The sequence below is a fragment of the Apteryx mantelli genome, chromosome 5 (assembly GCF_036417845.1).
Source record: "Apteryx mantelli isolate bAptMan1 chromosome 5, bAptMan1.hap1, whole genome shotgun sequence".
NCBI classification, from domain to species: Eukaryota; Metazoa; Chordata; class Aves; order Apterygiformes; family Apterygidae; genus Apteryx; species Apteryx mantelli.
Window position 1 is genome coordinate 13,389,235 of NC_089982.1, and position 17,893 is coordinate 13,407,127.

At 37.9% G+C, this 17,893-nt stretch overlaps 1 protein-coding gene across 4 annotated transcripts in view; it reads left to right on the forward strand.

Moving 5' to 3' along the window:
- Positions 1 to 17,893, forward strand: part of CCSER1 (coiled-coil serine rich protein 1) — a 724,845-nt gene that overhangs the window by 343,958 nt on the left and 362,994 nt on the right. For all 4 annotated transcript variants that reach the window (XM_067297075.1, XM_067297076.1, XM_067297077.1 and 1 more), the window contains exon 7: positions 2,544 to 2,621. In XM_067297075.1, the coding sequence (XP_067153176.1) occupies positions 2,544 to 2,621 (78 nt within the window). The remainder of the gene's footprint in view (positions 1 to 2,543; positions 2,622 to 17,893) is intronic.

Sequence of the window (17,893 nt, forward strand, 5' to 3'; positions counted from 1 at the left end):
ATTGGGTTAGGGAATGTCAGATAAAAAGTCCTCCTTGGATCAATTCCTCGCAGTTGTAGTTTTTTATGTATGGGGAGCTTTAAACTGAAAAGTGTGATTATGACAAATACCCTGTGGCTGGTAAATCTAGATGGGTGGTGTTATGTAATTTGAAATTGTTAATGTGTCCCTTCAGGAGGGCAAGCTGACAATATCTCTCAAAGCAGTGATTAGTTTGGAGAGGTTTTTTGTTTAATAGCTCAAGAAACAACCCTTTTGGTACTGTCTTTCTCAGTTCTCCAATAATAAACTCTACTAGCACCACTGGATTTAATTAATTTACACTCGCAGAGAAGCTGTTCTGTATTCCTTATGGAGCAAAACTGCTGAAGTTGTTGGAAGGACCACTGCGGGTAGGTATATGTGGACAGCCGCAGCCAGACGCAAGCTCTTCTGCCCATACCCCAAGCTGGCCAGACTCCAACCAGCTGCAGTTCAGAAGCAGTGTAGTCGCTGTGGCCGAGCTCTCCATATCTGTACCGTTCGGGCACGGTGCTGCAGCAGCCCACCTTCCACACCTGAGCTGGCTCGTGGCCAGCCAGCACGGAGGAACTTAGGTTTTTCTGAAGCCATCGTGTGGATGTGCCCTGAGAATTTTTGTCAAAGCAACTTCGGCAGCCTCAGGGTTGTTTGACCTTTCTGAGGTTCTAGCTATATTTGAGAATTTGCAGAAATTGTGGCTTGTGGAGAGCCGAGCAGGTACCAATCCGCTTTGCGGCTTTCAAGCCGAGACTGTTGTAATGCTTAAAAGATTGGACTGTCTTCCTGTTCGCTTCTAATTGCGTATTAGGGTGCTGGGTTTGTTTTGGAAAGCAGCTACTTGATGTTTTTTCTTTTAGGTTTTTTTTTCCATTCCATGTATATTAAATTATCCTCAGCTGAACTGACTGCTTTATAGACAGACTAGTCTCAAATAGAAGGTCCCCAGTTTTGACTGCACTTTGAATTTAATCTGAAAGAGCTGTATTTCACCTCCTTTTAGCAAATATTAGAAGTCTGTTTCTGTGAACAAGCTCAGGAGTCTAAGTGTTAAAATTTGTAACTTTACTGATTACCAAAGCCATGGATTCAGCAGGCTTTCTGACATGCTATAATCTTCCTTATTCCCAAAGAATCTGTCTTCCACACGTTATAATCTGCCCACCTCTGTCTTCCTCCTACAAAATAATTGCCACATCACCCTTCAGTTTGCCTTTACTAACATCCCTTTTATTCAAAAAGTACCTATGGTCTTTTCTTTCAGATATGGTGTAACTGATACCTATCTAACTAAACTCAGTAATTTTCTCAATAGGTACTAACTTGGAAGTCTGTGCCCTCTATTGCAGATCTGAGGGAGGAATTTGGTACCCCAAATCGTGTCTCGTTTTTTTACTGCACCGGTTGGCTGAATAGATGTATTATCTCTGCGTACAAATCTGCTCTTGCCTGCATCCTTACAGCTTCCTGGGTGCAGCAGTGGTGTTCACTTGTGGAACCTGTGCTCATCGAAGGAGTCCTGTAGGCTCGTAGCAGTGTGCGAGCAGATACCTCATGAGTTAATTGCATATGTTGAAGTCATTAAATCGTTCTGCAGTGCAATGCCACAGTATGAAAAGGAAATATACTTCTGGCCATTCATGCAGACATGTTTTTTATGCTGTCCATTATAACTTTTCTTTTCTTTTTTCTTTTAACTCTTGAGAATTTCTTTCCCAACAGGTATTGTGTGTTCTAGTTTTCTCCAGAACAGTCTTTGATATTGTTTGTGTTTTTTCTTAAATCTAGATTTGTTCTTGTAGTCTTATTACCATTCAGAAATACACACAATTTTCTCACTACTTTTTGCAGCTCTCTCATCTATAGAAGTAATCATTATGCCAACCAATATGTTACTAAAATATCACCTGAGAAAGACTAGGTTCTTACATCAGTCTTTCAGACATTGTGTCCAGATACCTCCATTGAGGTATATCAATTTATTTTCAATATTAACTTTGCTGTTCACTGTTTGTTTTCATATATTAATGCTCATTTGCAAGATATATTGACTCATTTTAAAGTAATGTTTTTTTAAACATGGATCCAAATTGTTTCCTGTAATATATAGCTTTCATATTAACTTTGCCTTATAATTTTGTATCAGGACATCAAAAAAAGTTGTATATTGTAGTTTGCTCTCTATGAAATAATTTCTATATTCTCATTTATCCTCCTGTATTATTCTTTTATAAACACAGTTTTTGAAAGGGGAGTTAATTCAAAATACAGAAAATAAAAAATACTTATCCATTAGTAAAATATTTAATCTTTTACTAATTAAAGATATAGTATAGATTGCAATTGCTTTGTCAATTTAATTCTATTGAATCTTCTTCTAGTTTTAATACCTACAGTGTAGTTTTTGAGGGTTGTTTTTTTCAGAATGAAAAAAGATGTCCCATAAAAGGCACTGAAGAGCGATATGGTGTTTTCATGCCCAAAGCTTGACTGGAAGGGCTAACTGCTGTGTGCTTTTCTTTCAGAGTACAGACATGAGTCCAGCCAGCAGTACCACCTCGCTTCCGGTCAGCCCTCTTCCTGAGGAGCCGATACTTTTCAAGGTACAGTTAATCGTTTTTATAATAAATATTGAATATGACTTTGGTCTTGTTATGTACTTATACACTGTGAAGTGCTGAAACTGTTGCTTCACTTTCTTAAAATTGGTTTGGTATCAGCAGATGTTCTTATGCACTTCTCAAAAATTAGTTAGAACAAAATATTCTTGTTTGTGAAAGGATTATTCTTCCGCTAACAAGAGACTATAGCTATAAAATGTTATTTAGAAACGTGAAGACTATGTTTTTATATATTTCCTCTGCTGGTGATACATTTTGATATGTGTGTATATAGTTTTTCTTCAACGGATTTCTCTATACATTGCATTTCAAGTGCATATTTTAATGACACGATTAGTTTTCTCAAACATACAAGAAATCTTAAAAGCATCTTAAAAGCCAGTTTCATTGTAAATCCAGTGTAAACCACAGGCCTGTCACTGTTGTTAATTATGATAATCAGTGTATTTTGGTGGTACTGACTGTGAGAGATGCTGCACTCCGTTTTCAGCTTCCCTCTCGGCAAAGGAACGTGAATTTCTTGGGAACTGTGGTAACAAGGCGCTCCTGGCAATATGCAACTTTGTAATGTCTGCGATGTGAGGAAAAGGTGGCCCTATTTCATTTTTTCATTTAACTTATCCTGTCTACAGAAGCCCTGGGGCGCAGAAGGGCCTCTGACATAACCTGGCTCTTGTGAGAGTTCTCCCGAGGCTACGCAGCTATTTCAAGTAGTGGTGCCGCTGAAGGAAAAACAGGTTCCTTGCTCGTGTTTGCTGAGACAAGGAAGAGGTGACTTACGGTTTCAGCACCATCGTTGTCTCAAATGTGTGTCATACTATGGCCAAAGTTGTACTTCCTTTAAAATTTCCCCTTTCCTCAGTAAGCTTCTCACTACTGTACAAAGGCAGTTAGTAGCCTGAGTTGTGCGTAGATCACACTGTGATGACACCAAAGGAAGGCTGAGGAAGTAGAATTGATGAAGCTTTCTAATTATACACTTGTGTCCCTCTTGCATATGCCTTCAGTGCAGGAAATACTAGCCTCCTTCAGACCTTTCCAGCCTCATGAGAAACCTTGCTTTTCTCTTTCCTTATGGCCTTTCACTGCAGTAAATACAGTGATTCCCAGAGCTGCAGGTGTCACCTGCTCAGGTGGTACCTGTAGTGTCCCTTCTGTGTCTTTACACTACTTTCAATTGCTGTGCCCACTCAGCTTTCTGCACCTCTTTTCACAGGTTTTTCCCGTTTCCCCCATATTTTGTGCGTCTGCGCAAGAGTTACATGCCGTGGCTCATAACCGTGCACGTTCTATCTATGGTTCATTAGGCACCCCATCCATGGTCTCGATTGCCTAAGGAGTAAGCTTGCTCTCTGTTTTCATCCACAGAGGTACAAATGGGGTCTCTGTGTTCAGCTATCCCCTGATTTTCATTTCTCTTTTGAGATTTAATGTTTTCGAGACCCCTGGCTCTCGGTCCATTTTGCCTGAAATTGAGCAGTGTTATGCCAAGATGCTAGATCACACAAATCTTTATACTTTGGGATACCAGGTTAAATACATGTTGAAATTTTCTTAACATTATAAGGCAGATTCTGTAGTTATTGTTTCTCCCTGTGCTTTGGAAACAGCAAAGGAAGAGGCGGCTCAGCCCACCTAAAGGTAAGAAAATATAGCCTGAAGTAGCTATAATAAATGCTTGAGTTCAAATCCTCAGCTGATGTAAGCCTGCACTACTCTCTTCACATTAGCATCACTCTGACAAATACACTACAGTGCATTTATTTATTTTTAAAGGAAATAGTGCTTGTATAGCTCAAAATGGGTTGTAAATGGCTTCTTTGAATGGGAATAGTTGCTCTAATAAAGAAATAAGGTATTTCTTAATATTAAAAGTCCCCTTCCTTTATATTTTATAGTAGAAAATGATACAAGAGACTGAAAAAGAAGGCAGGCAGCTTTATTTAGTCTTTCATTTTCAGTCAATTTTCAAAACAGGAGATACATTTTCCTTTGGAATTTATGTAAATTTTGAGGTCAGACTGAGAAATACATCTCACAACCAATGCCGTTAAGTAGAAATAAAATAATATAAAATGCAATAGTTTCTGTTATTGCTTTCTGACTCGCTCCAAGAGAGAGCAATATTGTTCCAGTAATAATGCAAGTGAGTGGTTTTGCAAGCCATAACCCTTTCCAAATACTGTCAGTCTACAATATTGGCTTTTGATAATGGGGTGATATATTTGCCATACCAACATGATAGTAACCCTTCCCACCTCCTTGCTGTATGAAATGAAAAAATTGAAAAAAAAGATCTACTTCGTGATTCTGAAAACACAGATGCAACAAAACAGGGCAGTATAAACACTTTGTCTTGTGGAATATTTGAAGATTGCTTAAGCTAATGAGCTTTTGTATTAGACAGTGAAATGAAACCAAGACCCTGTTCTCAGTCATACCTGATTTTATACCAAGAAAGAGAATTGTTCCTTCTTTGATTTTATCAGTTTATTTTCAAAAGAAAGACTTCATTTCTGTATTAAAAAAGCATGCAAATCATGTTATCATACTAATATTGCATCTAACTTTACCATAGCAGATGCTTGTGATTTTTAATCTCACGGGATTAAAAAGAAAATCTATAAAAATCTATAAATATGAAGGAGAGCCAAAACTTGTTCAAAAAACATTTTAAGATTTTGAATTTAATCAAAGGAAAGTTGGAAGCAAAATTCCCATGGGAGTGCTTATGTGTTTCATCTCAGCTCTAGTAGCTCTGAACTCAGCTACCATTTTCACCTTATATTGTGTATACTATGATATGCAGTACGACCTGAGAGCTCCAAATCTCCGCAGGCAATGTTCTGGAATATTTGGGGGAAAGCTTGTTCTAGTACAACAAGTTCCACCTGGGTCTGTTATATACCTTTTTTTTTATTCAATCACTGTATTTTATTTGTGTTAATACATCATCTATAAAGGAATGTCAGTGATATCTAAAAACAGGAAAAGAAAAGATTAGAGTAAGAAGTTAAAGGTAGCCAACTCTGGAGCCATTTAAAGGTAAAAGCAATCCAGAGGAAATGAAAGCATAAGGTTCCCATTCAGCAACCTTCGCTCCCTAACTGTTGTAAATAGTAAAATAGTACAGGAAGTTGGTTTTGGCTGAGCAAAGAGCACAGTAGTCAGAAAGATAACCAATTCTTTATGCAGCTTCAGGTTTACTTCTCGCTGTGCAGAGTTAGCTCTACACTTGCGCACACAGCAGCCTTCCCTAGCTGTGCACTTTAAAAGCTTAGAAGAAAATCCTGTTCAGACAAGTATGCGAACAGTGCACTTTTCAAAAGCTTTTCTCTCCCTCAAATCTAAACCAATTTTCAATGAAACGCTCAAAGGCATTTCTTTTCCAAGAGGGTTATTTTTATGTCAGATTTCAGCTTTCTATCCTCATCTGTTTTCCATGGTTAGAGCTATTAAAAAAGCAAGATCTTTTCCTGTATTATGGGCAAAGTGTGTGTCCTCTCTCTCAAAAGAACATCTTTGTTGTTGGTGGTGGTCTTTTACTTTGTTGGGGCCCTTGCGGTACTTCAGAACAACAATCTATATGAAATATAGAGTATGGAACTACACTGTTTAGGATTAGTTGCTTAGCACAACTTGCTTAGCATTAGTAGCTAAATTTGCTGAAGCCTTAGGCCTCAGGCTGTAGCCGCTGCTACGTGCTTTAAAGTAGTTTTACCAAGGACACTGGTGCAGCTGGGAATGATACATCCTGAGAAAGTACAGATAAGCTAGCAGAAGCCAGTGGGAACCAAGGTTAAGGGCTAGACAGCTTTGCTAAACAAGCAGCAAGGTACAAGGCATGACCGCTGCGTGCGTGATCGGTGCCATGATTGGCTACCTGTGACATAATCTGTATGAACCACAAATCAAGGGCCAGAGCGCCGAATACCTGTACTTATAAAATGGGCAAATTGCTGAATAAAGATGGAATTGAATCTGCATTCTGTGAGTGCGTATGATTCTTTCCCGTCACTCCCGCGGACCGCGACATTACTTAAACTTTTTTTGTAGGGAAGAATCTTATTTTGAACAGGAATTTATCCTTCTGTCCCTATAGAGTATTCCTTGGAGAACTGGAGAATTAGAGCTTTATCTTCGGAAAAAATGTGACACAGCAGTTGAAAAATTTCTGATTTAAGAATTTGAAAAACAGGGCAGAATGGTATTTGTCATGCAACCTTAACCCAAGTGATTATTCTGCATTATAATAGCAAAACTGTCTCTGGCACAAATGTGAATGACATTTAATTATAACTACTTATATCTATGTTTATAAGCTGTAATTAAAAATAATTTTGCCTTTACGCTTCATTTTGAAAATCAGCGAAGGGAGGGGATGTTTCTGAAAGGTCAACTTACAGAGCAGCGTCTCATCCATTTTTTAGAACCTGTTTCTTTCTCCTGCTCATTATATCATGCTTTATTATAATAGTATTTTCTTAATTTTAAAGTTATTCTAAAATACAGTGACAGAAACTTTTAAGGTGGGAAATCCATGAGAGCCACTTAGTACATAGTGTAGATTACTTGTATTACCTACTGATACATCATCTGTTATAATGAGCACCAGTCTCAACCACAACCACAACTGTACACACTGTAACCACATTGTAAATACTAATCATAATAATAATTTGTTAAAACAATGTTTAATTGCATTTGCATTCTGTCATTAACCTCAACTATGCTTTACTAATTGGCATTAAACATAAGAAAAAAAAATCCTAATGTTCTTTCTATTCTACTTTAAGAGAGCTAAGAATTTCCTAAGCATTTATTACTTCACTGTATTCTGACTTCTGTAATTAATACTCTTGATGCTAATGCCCTGAGTGAGAAACGGAAGTGTCAATACAAGTGGCAAAAGTGAACAATCCTTAGCAGTGTTACTAAAAGCAGAAATTAGATCTATACTAAGAGTTCTGCTGTTCATCCTGGAGCTCCATAGGCTCTGAAGCCTTGATACTGGATATATTCAACATCTTTGTAATCACTAGTGGACATGACTCTGTGGCAGTCTGTGACATTTGTGCATACAACTTTACAAAGAGATAAATTTTCCATCTGGATGATAATCAGATTTGTATTTTTAATACAGATGTTTGGAATAGTCAGTATGACAGTTACCATAATGCTCGCTGGCTGACCAGGGCAACATATCCTTGACAGTGTGACTTGACAGATCTGGCTTAAGAATAAGACCTTGTCCTAATTTAAAGTTAATCAGAAAAGATGGCCACAACTTGGGTTTGTACTTAATGAGACTGTTTATGCTAGGTGACACAGAGCCCATCTCTTCATTAATGAAAATGCACTATTTCCAATTTTTTGGAAAGTATTTGCCAGTACATCTTTGAATGAGACTATTTTTAATGGATTGCTTCTTTTTCCCCCCCAAAACACACCCAGAAATAATTGCATAGGCATTATATCCCACTGAGCAGATACAGATTAGGTTTCAGTGACTCTCATTAATGGGCTGGAGGGTTCTTTAGCTCTTCTCCCTGTCATCTCACCCTCTTCCTGAAGTTCTGCCTTGACTGAACAGCATGTAATATCTGAAGCCTCAGATTTTCTTCTGTTACAGAAATATTTTCATTATTTCCACTAAAGTGACTAGAGTTATAGAAGTATGATTCACCCAACCCCACCTCTCCTAATCTGCGCCCACTGATCTCCAGCTCATTTTAAACCGCTCTCTCATCTCTTCTTTAGTGGTTTAATCTATTCCTCCCACTCTTTGCTTTCATCTCCTGTATAACAGTATTCCCTTCTTCTCAGAGTCCTTATGTTTGACTGGTTTTGCAAAGACTTTCAAAAGTCATGTCATCACTGGGGCTTTCTGCCTTTGAAAGCCTTCAATTCTGTAATTTGTAATTTCTCAGAAAAGTTTTATACATCTAATTTGTTTTCTTAGTCCTTGTCATTGTAGTATATGAGAGCTGCAAAGCCCTGAACCTATTCTGAAGGTAGGAGGAAGAAGTAGATATTATGGGTCCTACTGCAAGTTGTGTCTGTGCATGCATTCATTCTCTTTCCTTGTTTCTTGGTAGCTCTGTGAGTGCTTTTCCTAAGGAACAGGACTCTGTCAGCAAGTCTATCTGAGCAGAAACATGTCACCTGTTTGTAAATAATAACTGCATCAGCTCATCCAGCCGGGATTGGATATAGCTGTGGAATTCTCCTTCTAAGCTTTGACTGATATAAAATGCAGTGACTAAGAACAGTGTCATCAAAATAGAGCTTAATGGAAGAAAAAAGTTAAAAACAATATATACTTACCTTGTTTTCTCCTTACCTAATCATTTCTTTCAGGCCTTAGCTTATCCAGGCCCCTAAACTGAGCCTGGGAAACTGGTTGTCTCTCTCCCAACATGCTTTTTGTGTCTTCCGTCAATTCTCACCTCTTGCCCTTGTAGAAAATACAGCTATAATTATGGCCAAATTTTGAGCATGCCCTCAGGTACATTGTGTATATCTGATGAGTAAGATGTCTTGGACACCATGGAACCAGGCATATATACCTCTTCCTGCCATTTTTGAAAGGATATAATAATATATCCTTACAATATTGTATAATATAATACATATGCCCATATATTATAATATTAATATATAATATATATATAATACATATATAATTAATATATAATAATATATTATGACAATATTATACTATTTATTATAATAATATATAATATTATATATATGAATAATAATTCAAAAATACATCTATACAATTTTAGGAATACTGTATGTGATTTAATCATTGAGGTAGTATTACCTCGTAGCTTCTTTGGGTTATTAGACTTTCTTTCATGAAAGCAGTTGATCTAGCTCTCTTAGGGGAAATCGGTTGAACAAGAAGAAACAAATAGACTAAATAAGCAGTCTCTCAGACAAAGCTAAGCTCAGGACAAAGGATCGCCTCCAGGGCTACGGCTCCATCCTTGATTGGGTAGTGGTGGCAATTAACTAATCTAAGCGTAATGAACTGTTAAAAACTGACAGACTGTGTGGAGTGAACATCAAGAACCCTGCAAAGGTTATTTTTTGTCTGAACGGCTGATTTATGGTTAAGGAAGAAAATGTCGCCAAGACAGAAGTAATCTTGGTGTGCCTCTAGGTGACTTACACTTACAAGATACTGTGTATGGATGAGACAAACAAGTATTTACACAGCAGGAAAATAAGCTGGTCTTCCCTGAGATTACCTTTAAGCCTTCAGGGACTGCAGCTCAAAGTTTGGTCTGAGAACAAAATAATTTTGTGCATTTGTTTACCTGAAGAGAGAAAACGTCTGAAGGCCCAATGCCTGAAATGAGGGATCGCTCAAACAGACGTGTGCAGGCTCAGAAATACAGTTATCCTAGTAATCATTAAAAGATGAAGCTGTTTTTTATTGCAAGGAACCTAGATACAACAGAAGTAACTTCCCAGTGTCACCAATATAGTTGCTGAAAGGATCAGGAATGAGGCTGGGAACTTAAACCTGTATCACCTGATCTCTTTCTACAAAGTCGTAATCGTAAGTACCCTTCTTTCCCAAAATTTTCAACATGCATTCTTTTTTCTGTTAGTATGCTCTTCTTGATTTATTAAAACTTTCTCATAGGGTGACGGTTGTTTGAGAAAGCAAAATTGCAACCATTGGCTAAATTGCTGATCTTAATGCTGTGAAATTATTTTCTCAGCCAGCCATAGACAGAAAGGGTTTTATGTCTTTCTTGTTAAAATCTCCAGAAGCTGCCAGAAATTCAAATGATTCTTCAACCACAGACCTATAGTTGGGTCATCATTGCTTTTTTAGTTGACAGGATCTCCAGTATAGCTTAAAACTGAATATAATCAGCACTACGAGAGTAAATATTAGGTCCATTAAGTTCCTTTGCTCAGGTAGACATGCTATCACACAATGAATTCTGATACATACCTACAGGGTAAGTGTTTTCCTGCTGAGTACTGTGTACCTAAGTGGAAAAATCATAAAATTTGTAGTATTACAGGTTGCTGAAAACATATTATCACTAGAGATTATGAAAAAATATTTTCTTGAAGCTCCACGGGAGGATCCTGGTATCCCAAGTAAGAGCACTTAAAGTTCTTCATCCTAATCATCTAAATGCAGACAGTAAATCCTCCTAATCTCACCTTGGCTGGTGACTGCTAGGCACAAGTAAGTCTGGGGGAGCACATGTGTATTCAGAAACTACGATGAATGTGCTGTTAGTGAGCGCCATTATTCCAAGTGGGACAGAGTGAAATTCTGTTTAAATCAATGACAAACTACTCATTGACTACAGTGGCACATGCCTTCAATCCAGGGATGGCATGGGCTATGTCAGAGGCATGGATTATTTTAGAGGCGAAAATGTAAATCTGTACTGACCATTCCGACCCCAGAGTATGTTTAATAATTGTATTGTAGTAAATGAGATACACCTGGACTGTGTTCTTATATTTCCTTGAAAATAATTAAAATTTAGGACTGATGGGAATATAAGAATTTGTTTAATAATAATAATTCAGTTTCTAGAACTTGCGGAAACAATAGATTTATCCATCCTGGAATAAATTAGACAAACCAGGGATTTGAAAATGGGTTTCCTACATCTCAGATGCGTATTTTCACAGTAGCAGGCAGTCTCTCTCTCTTTCTGACCAGTGAGTCCATCTTCCTTTCAAAAAACCTTAGAGAGAAACTTGCATGGTTAGTAACACATTTTTGGAAAAAGATTTTGGCTTTGTTGAATGAATATTTTCCAATGAAAATCATCCGGTAAAAAGTTCATTGATTTCCCTGTTAAAACACTCATAAGCTACTTTCCCAGGATTTGTATGAGTAATGCTAATGACCCAGCCACATGTTTTCGAACATAATGCTTTACTGGAGGAAATGCAGGCTTCTCATTTTGAAATTCTTGTCAAGTTGGAAGCCTGAAAAGTGAGACACTAAAAATAAGTGACTGATTTTGATAATGCTCTCCTAGAGATTAAAAAGGCAGACATTCTGGTAAGCAATTTAGACAGCAGTTACTGAGAGTGGGATATATTCAGTTAATTTTAATCATCTAAAATTAAAGGCAAGATTAAATTGCTGAAACACAGATATGTTATGCCACTTAAGAAACCCGCTACATCCTACCTTTCCTCCAGCTGCTTCTCCAGTAGAGCAGACAGATTACCAAGATCTGCTGGATGCTGCCCTGTTGTAACAGTTTGATTGGGTCATGTTCCTTTTTTTTTCTTTAGGTCAGTCCCTTGGTCATGCTACGTCTTATGGTAAATTCTGATCTCCCTTCGGAGCCAGGTGCTTACCTGGGACGCCTAGTTCTGCTGAGGGAGCTGGCCTGTGGAGGAGACTGCATGTGCAATACAGTTGAACTGCATGACTTAAAATGTTTGATCGGGAATTTTTCCAAATATGATTGAATATAATTTCAATGCTAGTTTAGTATGGAAAAAATCATTTTCCCTATATTTAAATATTATAAGTATAAAAGAGTTATAGCATTAGTGGGGTAAGGTTCTTGTTCCTGAAAGTGAAGTACCCTGATTTTAAACCATAATATCTGCATTCTGTACTCTATGCCCTTCTCTTTGTTTCCAATATACGGATGGTTATCTGTAAATGAAATATATTTGCATGCCTCATCACTTGTTCAAGAATCATCAAGATGTCTTTTGTCCACAAATTTTAAAAAAGGGGGACAAGTACAAGAATTTTTGTATTTGCTTGTTGAAGGGTTCTTAAATGTGGAATTGGCTCTTCACATCAATCTAGGAAAGTTGCATCTCATAGGACGCATAGGGTAAGAAATCTATTTAGTCCAACTTCCTCAGGTATCAGAGACCAGTGGGGGGGTGCTGAAGGATATAGCAGAACGAGACAATAGAAAGTGTCGGTCATTTACTTATTAAAATGTCTAAAGGCTGTAATGAGTTGGTGTTTCATTATTGACTTTGGGAATATATATAGGAAGATGCCATTTCTACTTCGAGCAGTTTACAGATTACTATGACACTTTTTTTACATGCTGTATTTTTTTACCTGCTGTAATATATTTTTAAACACTATTTTATAAATAGTTGAGGATGTGATACATTTATAAATTGCTGTAAAAGAATAAGCAGTGCCTTCATGAATGAAGGATTTGATGACAGGAGGAAAACCAGCCCTTAAACAGTTAGCCATTCAGTTCTGGGCAGCTGAATAATGAACAAAATATTCACCAGATTGTCTGACAAAAATTGACAGGGATTGATTCAACCAAGAAGAAGAAACTTTTTTTCATCTGTTAGATTTGGTGTCTTCAAATAAGGATTAAATCTAGAGATGGGAAGGAGGGATGAAGTTTTATTTTGGATAATATTGTTTAAATATTTTAAACTTATTTTGCCTGGTATTCTGTTAGCCAAATTTTCCCTCTGTGGCATTTTGGGAATATCTGTGTTTCAAATGTCTTTAAGTTATATGTCCATAGATGCCACACAACTTACTGGAATGATGTGAAAAAGTTTTGACTTCAGTGATTTTTCAAAAGACCCCTGGTAGATTTGTGCTGTATTGCTAGGAATAATGCAGAAAATAGAGAGTAGGAGAATGTTTTTCTCAGTCCAGGCCGGAAGGTATGGGAAGTTCAAATCACTGCTGAGTGTTTACACGGACGAGGCAGCATTGGGAAGCACATACTGGACCAGGCTGGTACGTTCAAGGAGTCTTTGCAGTCTTTGTATTTCCGTTCTGTCTTCTTTCCATAACTGATTTTTTTTTTAATATTCTGTCTCTTACAGCCTTTTAAAATTAATCACGAATACTGCATGCCCTACCGCTACATTTTTTCACCACCTTGCTTCCTGAACATTGCAATTTTGGCTAACTAGGAACAAGACCCAAAGTTAAAAATCTGAAATGAAATGCTGTTATTACCAATTAACTCATCTGCTAGTTGTTATAAGAATGGGATCCTATAATAAACTGAGAGGGAAATAAAACTGTGAAGAGAAGAGCTGTACGCTGTTACGTGCAGTCAAATGATAGATTTTAGCATTTTGAACAGGAATTCTAAAAGATTAAATTAAAGCTAATCAGGGTATAGTGGAAAAAAGTTTTCTTTAAGTGCGTGACAGATTGCAGAGAGGTCCGATTCCCAGATCCATATCCGTGAACCTCTGTGTATGTTTGGTTTACCTCGTGGTAGAATGGTTTCACTTCACTGCATTCAGCCTTGTAGTTAATCCGTAGCACTTCTTGGTCTTAGGGAAAACCATGTAGTATGAACAGAGAGGAATGAACATTTATATCCAAATAATTCTAGGCTTTGATGGGATTAGGATTAGGATAGATGAACGGTGCCTCGATAGGCATCCTTAAGTGCAAAACTGAGGGTTTGAATGGGGCAGGAGAAATCCTTTTCCACTGATGCCCAGCAGTTTAATTTCATTCCCAGCGAGCAAATAATAAAGTTCATTACTGTTGGCCACGCTGTTGCTCACTGTCAGGAATCAGGAATGATGGGGACCTCCGGTACCTCCCAGCCTGTTCCTTACTCTTCTGAGCAGCTATATCGTATAGTCCCAATCCTGATTTGAGTCAACTCACTTTAGGAAATGCCTTTGATCCCCTAATGGTCTTATTGGTAGACTGTCCCAGTAATTTATATTCCAGGGGTGTCTGACTATGTCCATTGCGCAAAGTCAACATTACCATTTGCCTTAATTGTTCCAGTTTTGGATATCTTCAATAAGCAGGAAAGGAATGATCAGGCATGGCTGATTTTTCTCCACATGCCAGGATCCTTCCAAAATACAGTCAAGTTTCATATTTATATGGAAAGACGCAGAAGCATACTGCACTCCACGTGCACAGTATAGAGCGAGTCTTAGTTTCTAGTGCTCCTAATAAGATGCCTAAATAGCCAGCTTATTTAAATAAATCAATAAACAGAAATAAAGTTCAGAAAAAAATCAGTGCATCTAAAACTGAACCAGGTGAAGGTTGGATTTGAGGGATAGAGTTGTTTTCAAAGGCAATTAAATATCAAACTTTTACACATAAATTACATTGCTGAAGTTTTGGGTTTGCCTTTCACTAAAAATACCTAAATTAGTACTTTTTTCATAGCCTACCATGTCTGCATCAAATTTAAAGTGTCTCGGAAACCTGCCCCGACTGAAAATCCTCTGAATGTAGTTATATATCCTATAAAAGCAGCTGCAGTAAGAATATGAAAAAGAGAACTAGGAAGAAGACTGGTGACAGTACATGTTTAAAATGATTTAAAAAGATACTAGAACCTTTTATTAGTGAGCTACTATTCAATTTGCTGTGTCAATGTGAAAGTCTGAGACTTTCACAAAAACCATAGTTGTTAATCCTTTTATATTACAAGAGAAAAAAACGTGAAGGCAGTGAATGTTGTTTGCACACTTGTATGGTCACTGTGAGGTCGGGTGTAGTTATGATACTGTTTGAGAGGAGAAGTAGGACTGAAGCTGATAAAGTCTCTCATTCCTAAAAGAATCTGCAAACTGCCGTCGAGTATTTAGATTGGCATTAAGTGGGAGATGAATCTAATGCAGAACAGTACTGTGGAGCAGCTGGGCCTGATTCTTCTTCCTTACTGCTTCCAAACTGGTAGAGCACCACTGCGTTGCAGCGAGTTGTACTTTATGTCGTGCTTTATGTATCTGGGTGTAATGGGAGAGTGAGCCAGCCTCCAAAAGTTACAGGTTGAGGGTTTGGACAAGTGTTGCTTAAAATGCTCAGTTGAGTTTGTGCTTATTGATGCACATATTTTAAATAACCACAGCAGTAATGTGGTACGCTGAACACAGTCTGGCACAGTCATGCGACAAACAACAGCGTTGGCAGTATTTCTCAGTTTTAAGAAGGAAAGGGTCTATGAAGGACTGTATCAAAGTTCCTACCTTTTTTCTGAGTACTTTAATATAACTTTGACTCATTGCTGTTTTTGTGGGACTGTTTAGATTGCTATCAGTCAATTTTCTTTGTCTGAGAACTTTTCCACATTTTTGGACTGAAAATAAGTGTTCCTGTATTTGCAAGCTCTGTAGACCAGTTACTTTCTGCAAGCCGTTCTGGCTGCCCATTGCCTGCTCCATCCGTATTGGGCTCCCCTCACGGAGCAGCACTGCAAGGGGAGGCTTTTGTGGAAGGGAAAGGAGTGCGTCGAACCTGGGCACTTCAGCTCCGATTGTCAAATCCACCCACAACTGCGGTTGGATGAGAAGCGCTTTTTCCATCCCACGGAAATTTGAGACATTTCAAACCTGCTCCTGTTCTGTACCGACACCCAACAAGCAGACCCAAAGCCATACCATTCACCCGCCCCTAATTAGAAGCAGCGAAGGTGTTAGCCAGGGTAGTAAGGTGTTGTCACATTTACAAACAGCCGGGTTGGTGTTCGTGACTTGTAGGTATCTTCATTATTTTTGTTTATGCTCTGGTAAATCCTTGAGGACACTCCTACAATTGTGAGTTTATATATTTTATGGTTATTACCATGCTTATGATCATTTTGAATAAAAAATATATACAGCCCATTAAATTATTAATCCTTTAAGTTTTTTGCTTCACTCTCCTCTTTTGACTATATTGTAATCCTCTCTCCCTCCACAACTGCAAAATGGTTGATTCCAGTACTCTTTTCTTGATTTCCATAATTATCCTCAGTGATGTGTGAGGATGAATGCAAATTCGTTAACAAAAAAATAATTCCTTATCATGACAAGAAAAAAACAGAATTATCTGTCCATAAATTAAAACAACATTATTATTGGGTTTAATCTATTTTATAAAGCAGTATGCAGCTCTTAGACAGAAAGAGGTCCTTGGAGTAAATGAAATTAATTGGAAAAAAATTAAAAAATGTTATGAAGCTGTCAGTTTTCTTATATATCAGTACTGCAATCATATAAATGCTACTCACATGTCACCCAGATGTCTTCAGTATGCAAATTTGAGGGGACTGATCAGCATGAGTATTAATTTATTCTGAGGTGCTGAGGTTCTTGCAAACGCTAATCTTCATAACACTCCTATAGGACAAACGGGTGTTACTATCTTCCTTTCATAGGAAAAGTTGGGAGGTGTTGGGAGGTTTCCACTGTAATTCTAATGTTATACACCGGCCTGGGCTGGGACGGCGAACAGATCCTATTTCTCCTGCCTTCAAGTTCCAGCTATTAGTTATTCGTCACCAACCTCTGTCTTACCCAAAGGGCTAATCTACTTGCTCGAAACAAGGATTCTTCAACTCCTTTGCTACCCCACTCAGGGAACCAGGATTGCCATGCAAACAGGTCTTCCCATTCACAGTCACATATGGGATATTGTAATTTCCCTTAAATAGAAAAGTGGTATCTGAGAAATATTTGTAATATTTTAAGATAACTTCTAATTCACATTAGAAAAGAAGTAATTGGTCACTGAGTGACTAGTCAGCTGTCTGTGTAGTACTGCAAATTCAAAGCTCAAGGGATGGAAAGAGGACTTGAAAAAAACTGTTTTCAAGTTTTTGTCATATTATTTTATGGGAAATGTGGAGTGGTTAATATTCCTCTCTACAGTTCCTTTTTTTTTTTTTCTACAGGGTCCTTCCAGTTGTGCTCTGTTACTTGGTTCTCTTCTGGCAGTGTGTACACAAAGGGCTTTAAAAAATTACTGAGGGAGGAAATATAATTGGCAGATATTTGCTAAAAATTTTAGTCACTCTTCTGCTGCAAAGAGAAGAGGTGTAAGTGTCCAATTCTATTCAAGTCCTTCTCTAATGTTTTCATATGCTTTGGGGTTTTTTTGTTTTTTTTTCTTGCTGCTTGTGGAAATCCTAATCCCTCAGCTGCTCGTAGGAATGTCTAGCTCCACCATGAATCATTCGAAGCAACAGTACAAGCAATCTTCATAATGCAGATCCCTTAGAAGTGTATTCCCATATGGGCACAGAAATGGCAAAACTAGCTGAATATAAGCAAGTGCATGCTTCACCAGGGAACAGATTCAGGTAAACTGGCTTATGATTATGATTTAAAGTGCGTCGAATGTTCTTCTGTGACTTATCCAAATAGGTTGCTATTTGGCTGCCCAGTCACAGCCAGTCCATCCCTTCAGGCACTACTGACAGAGTGAGAAAATGTAACTAAGCCTGATGTTGTGAACTGGAGCGCAGCTGACCACTTCGTTGGGTGCT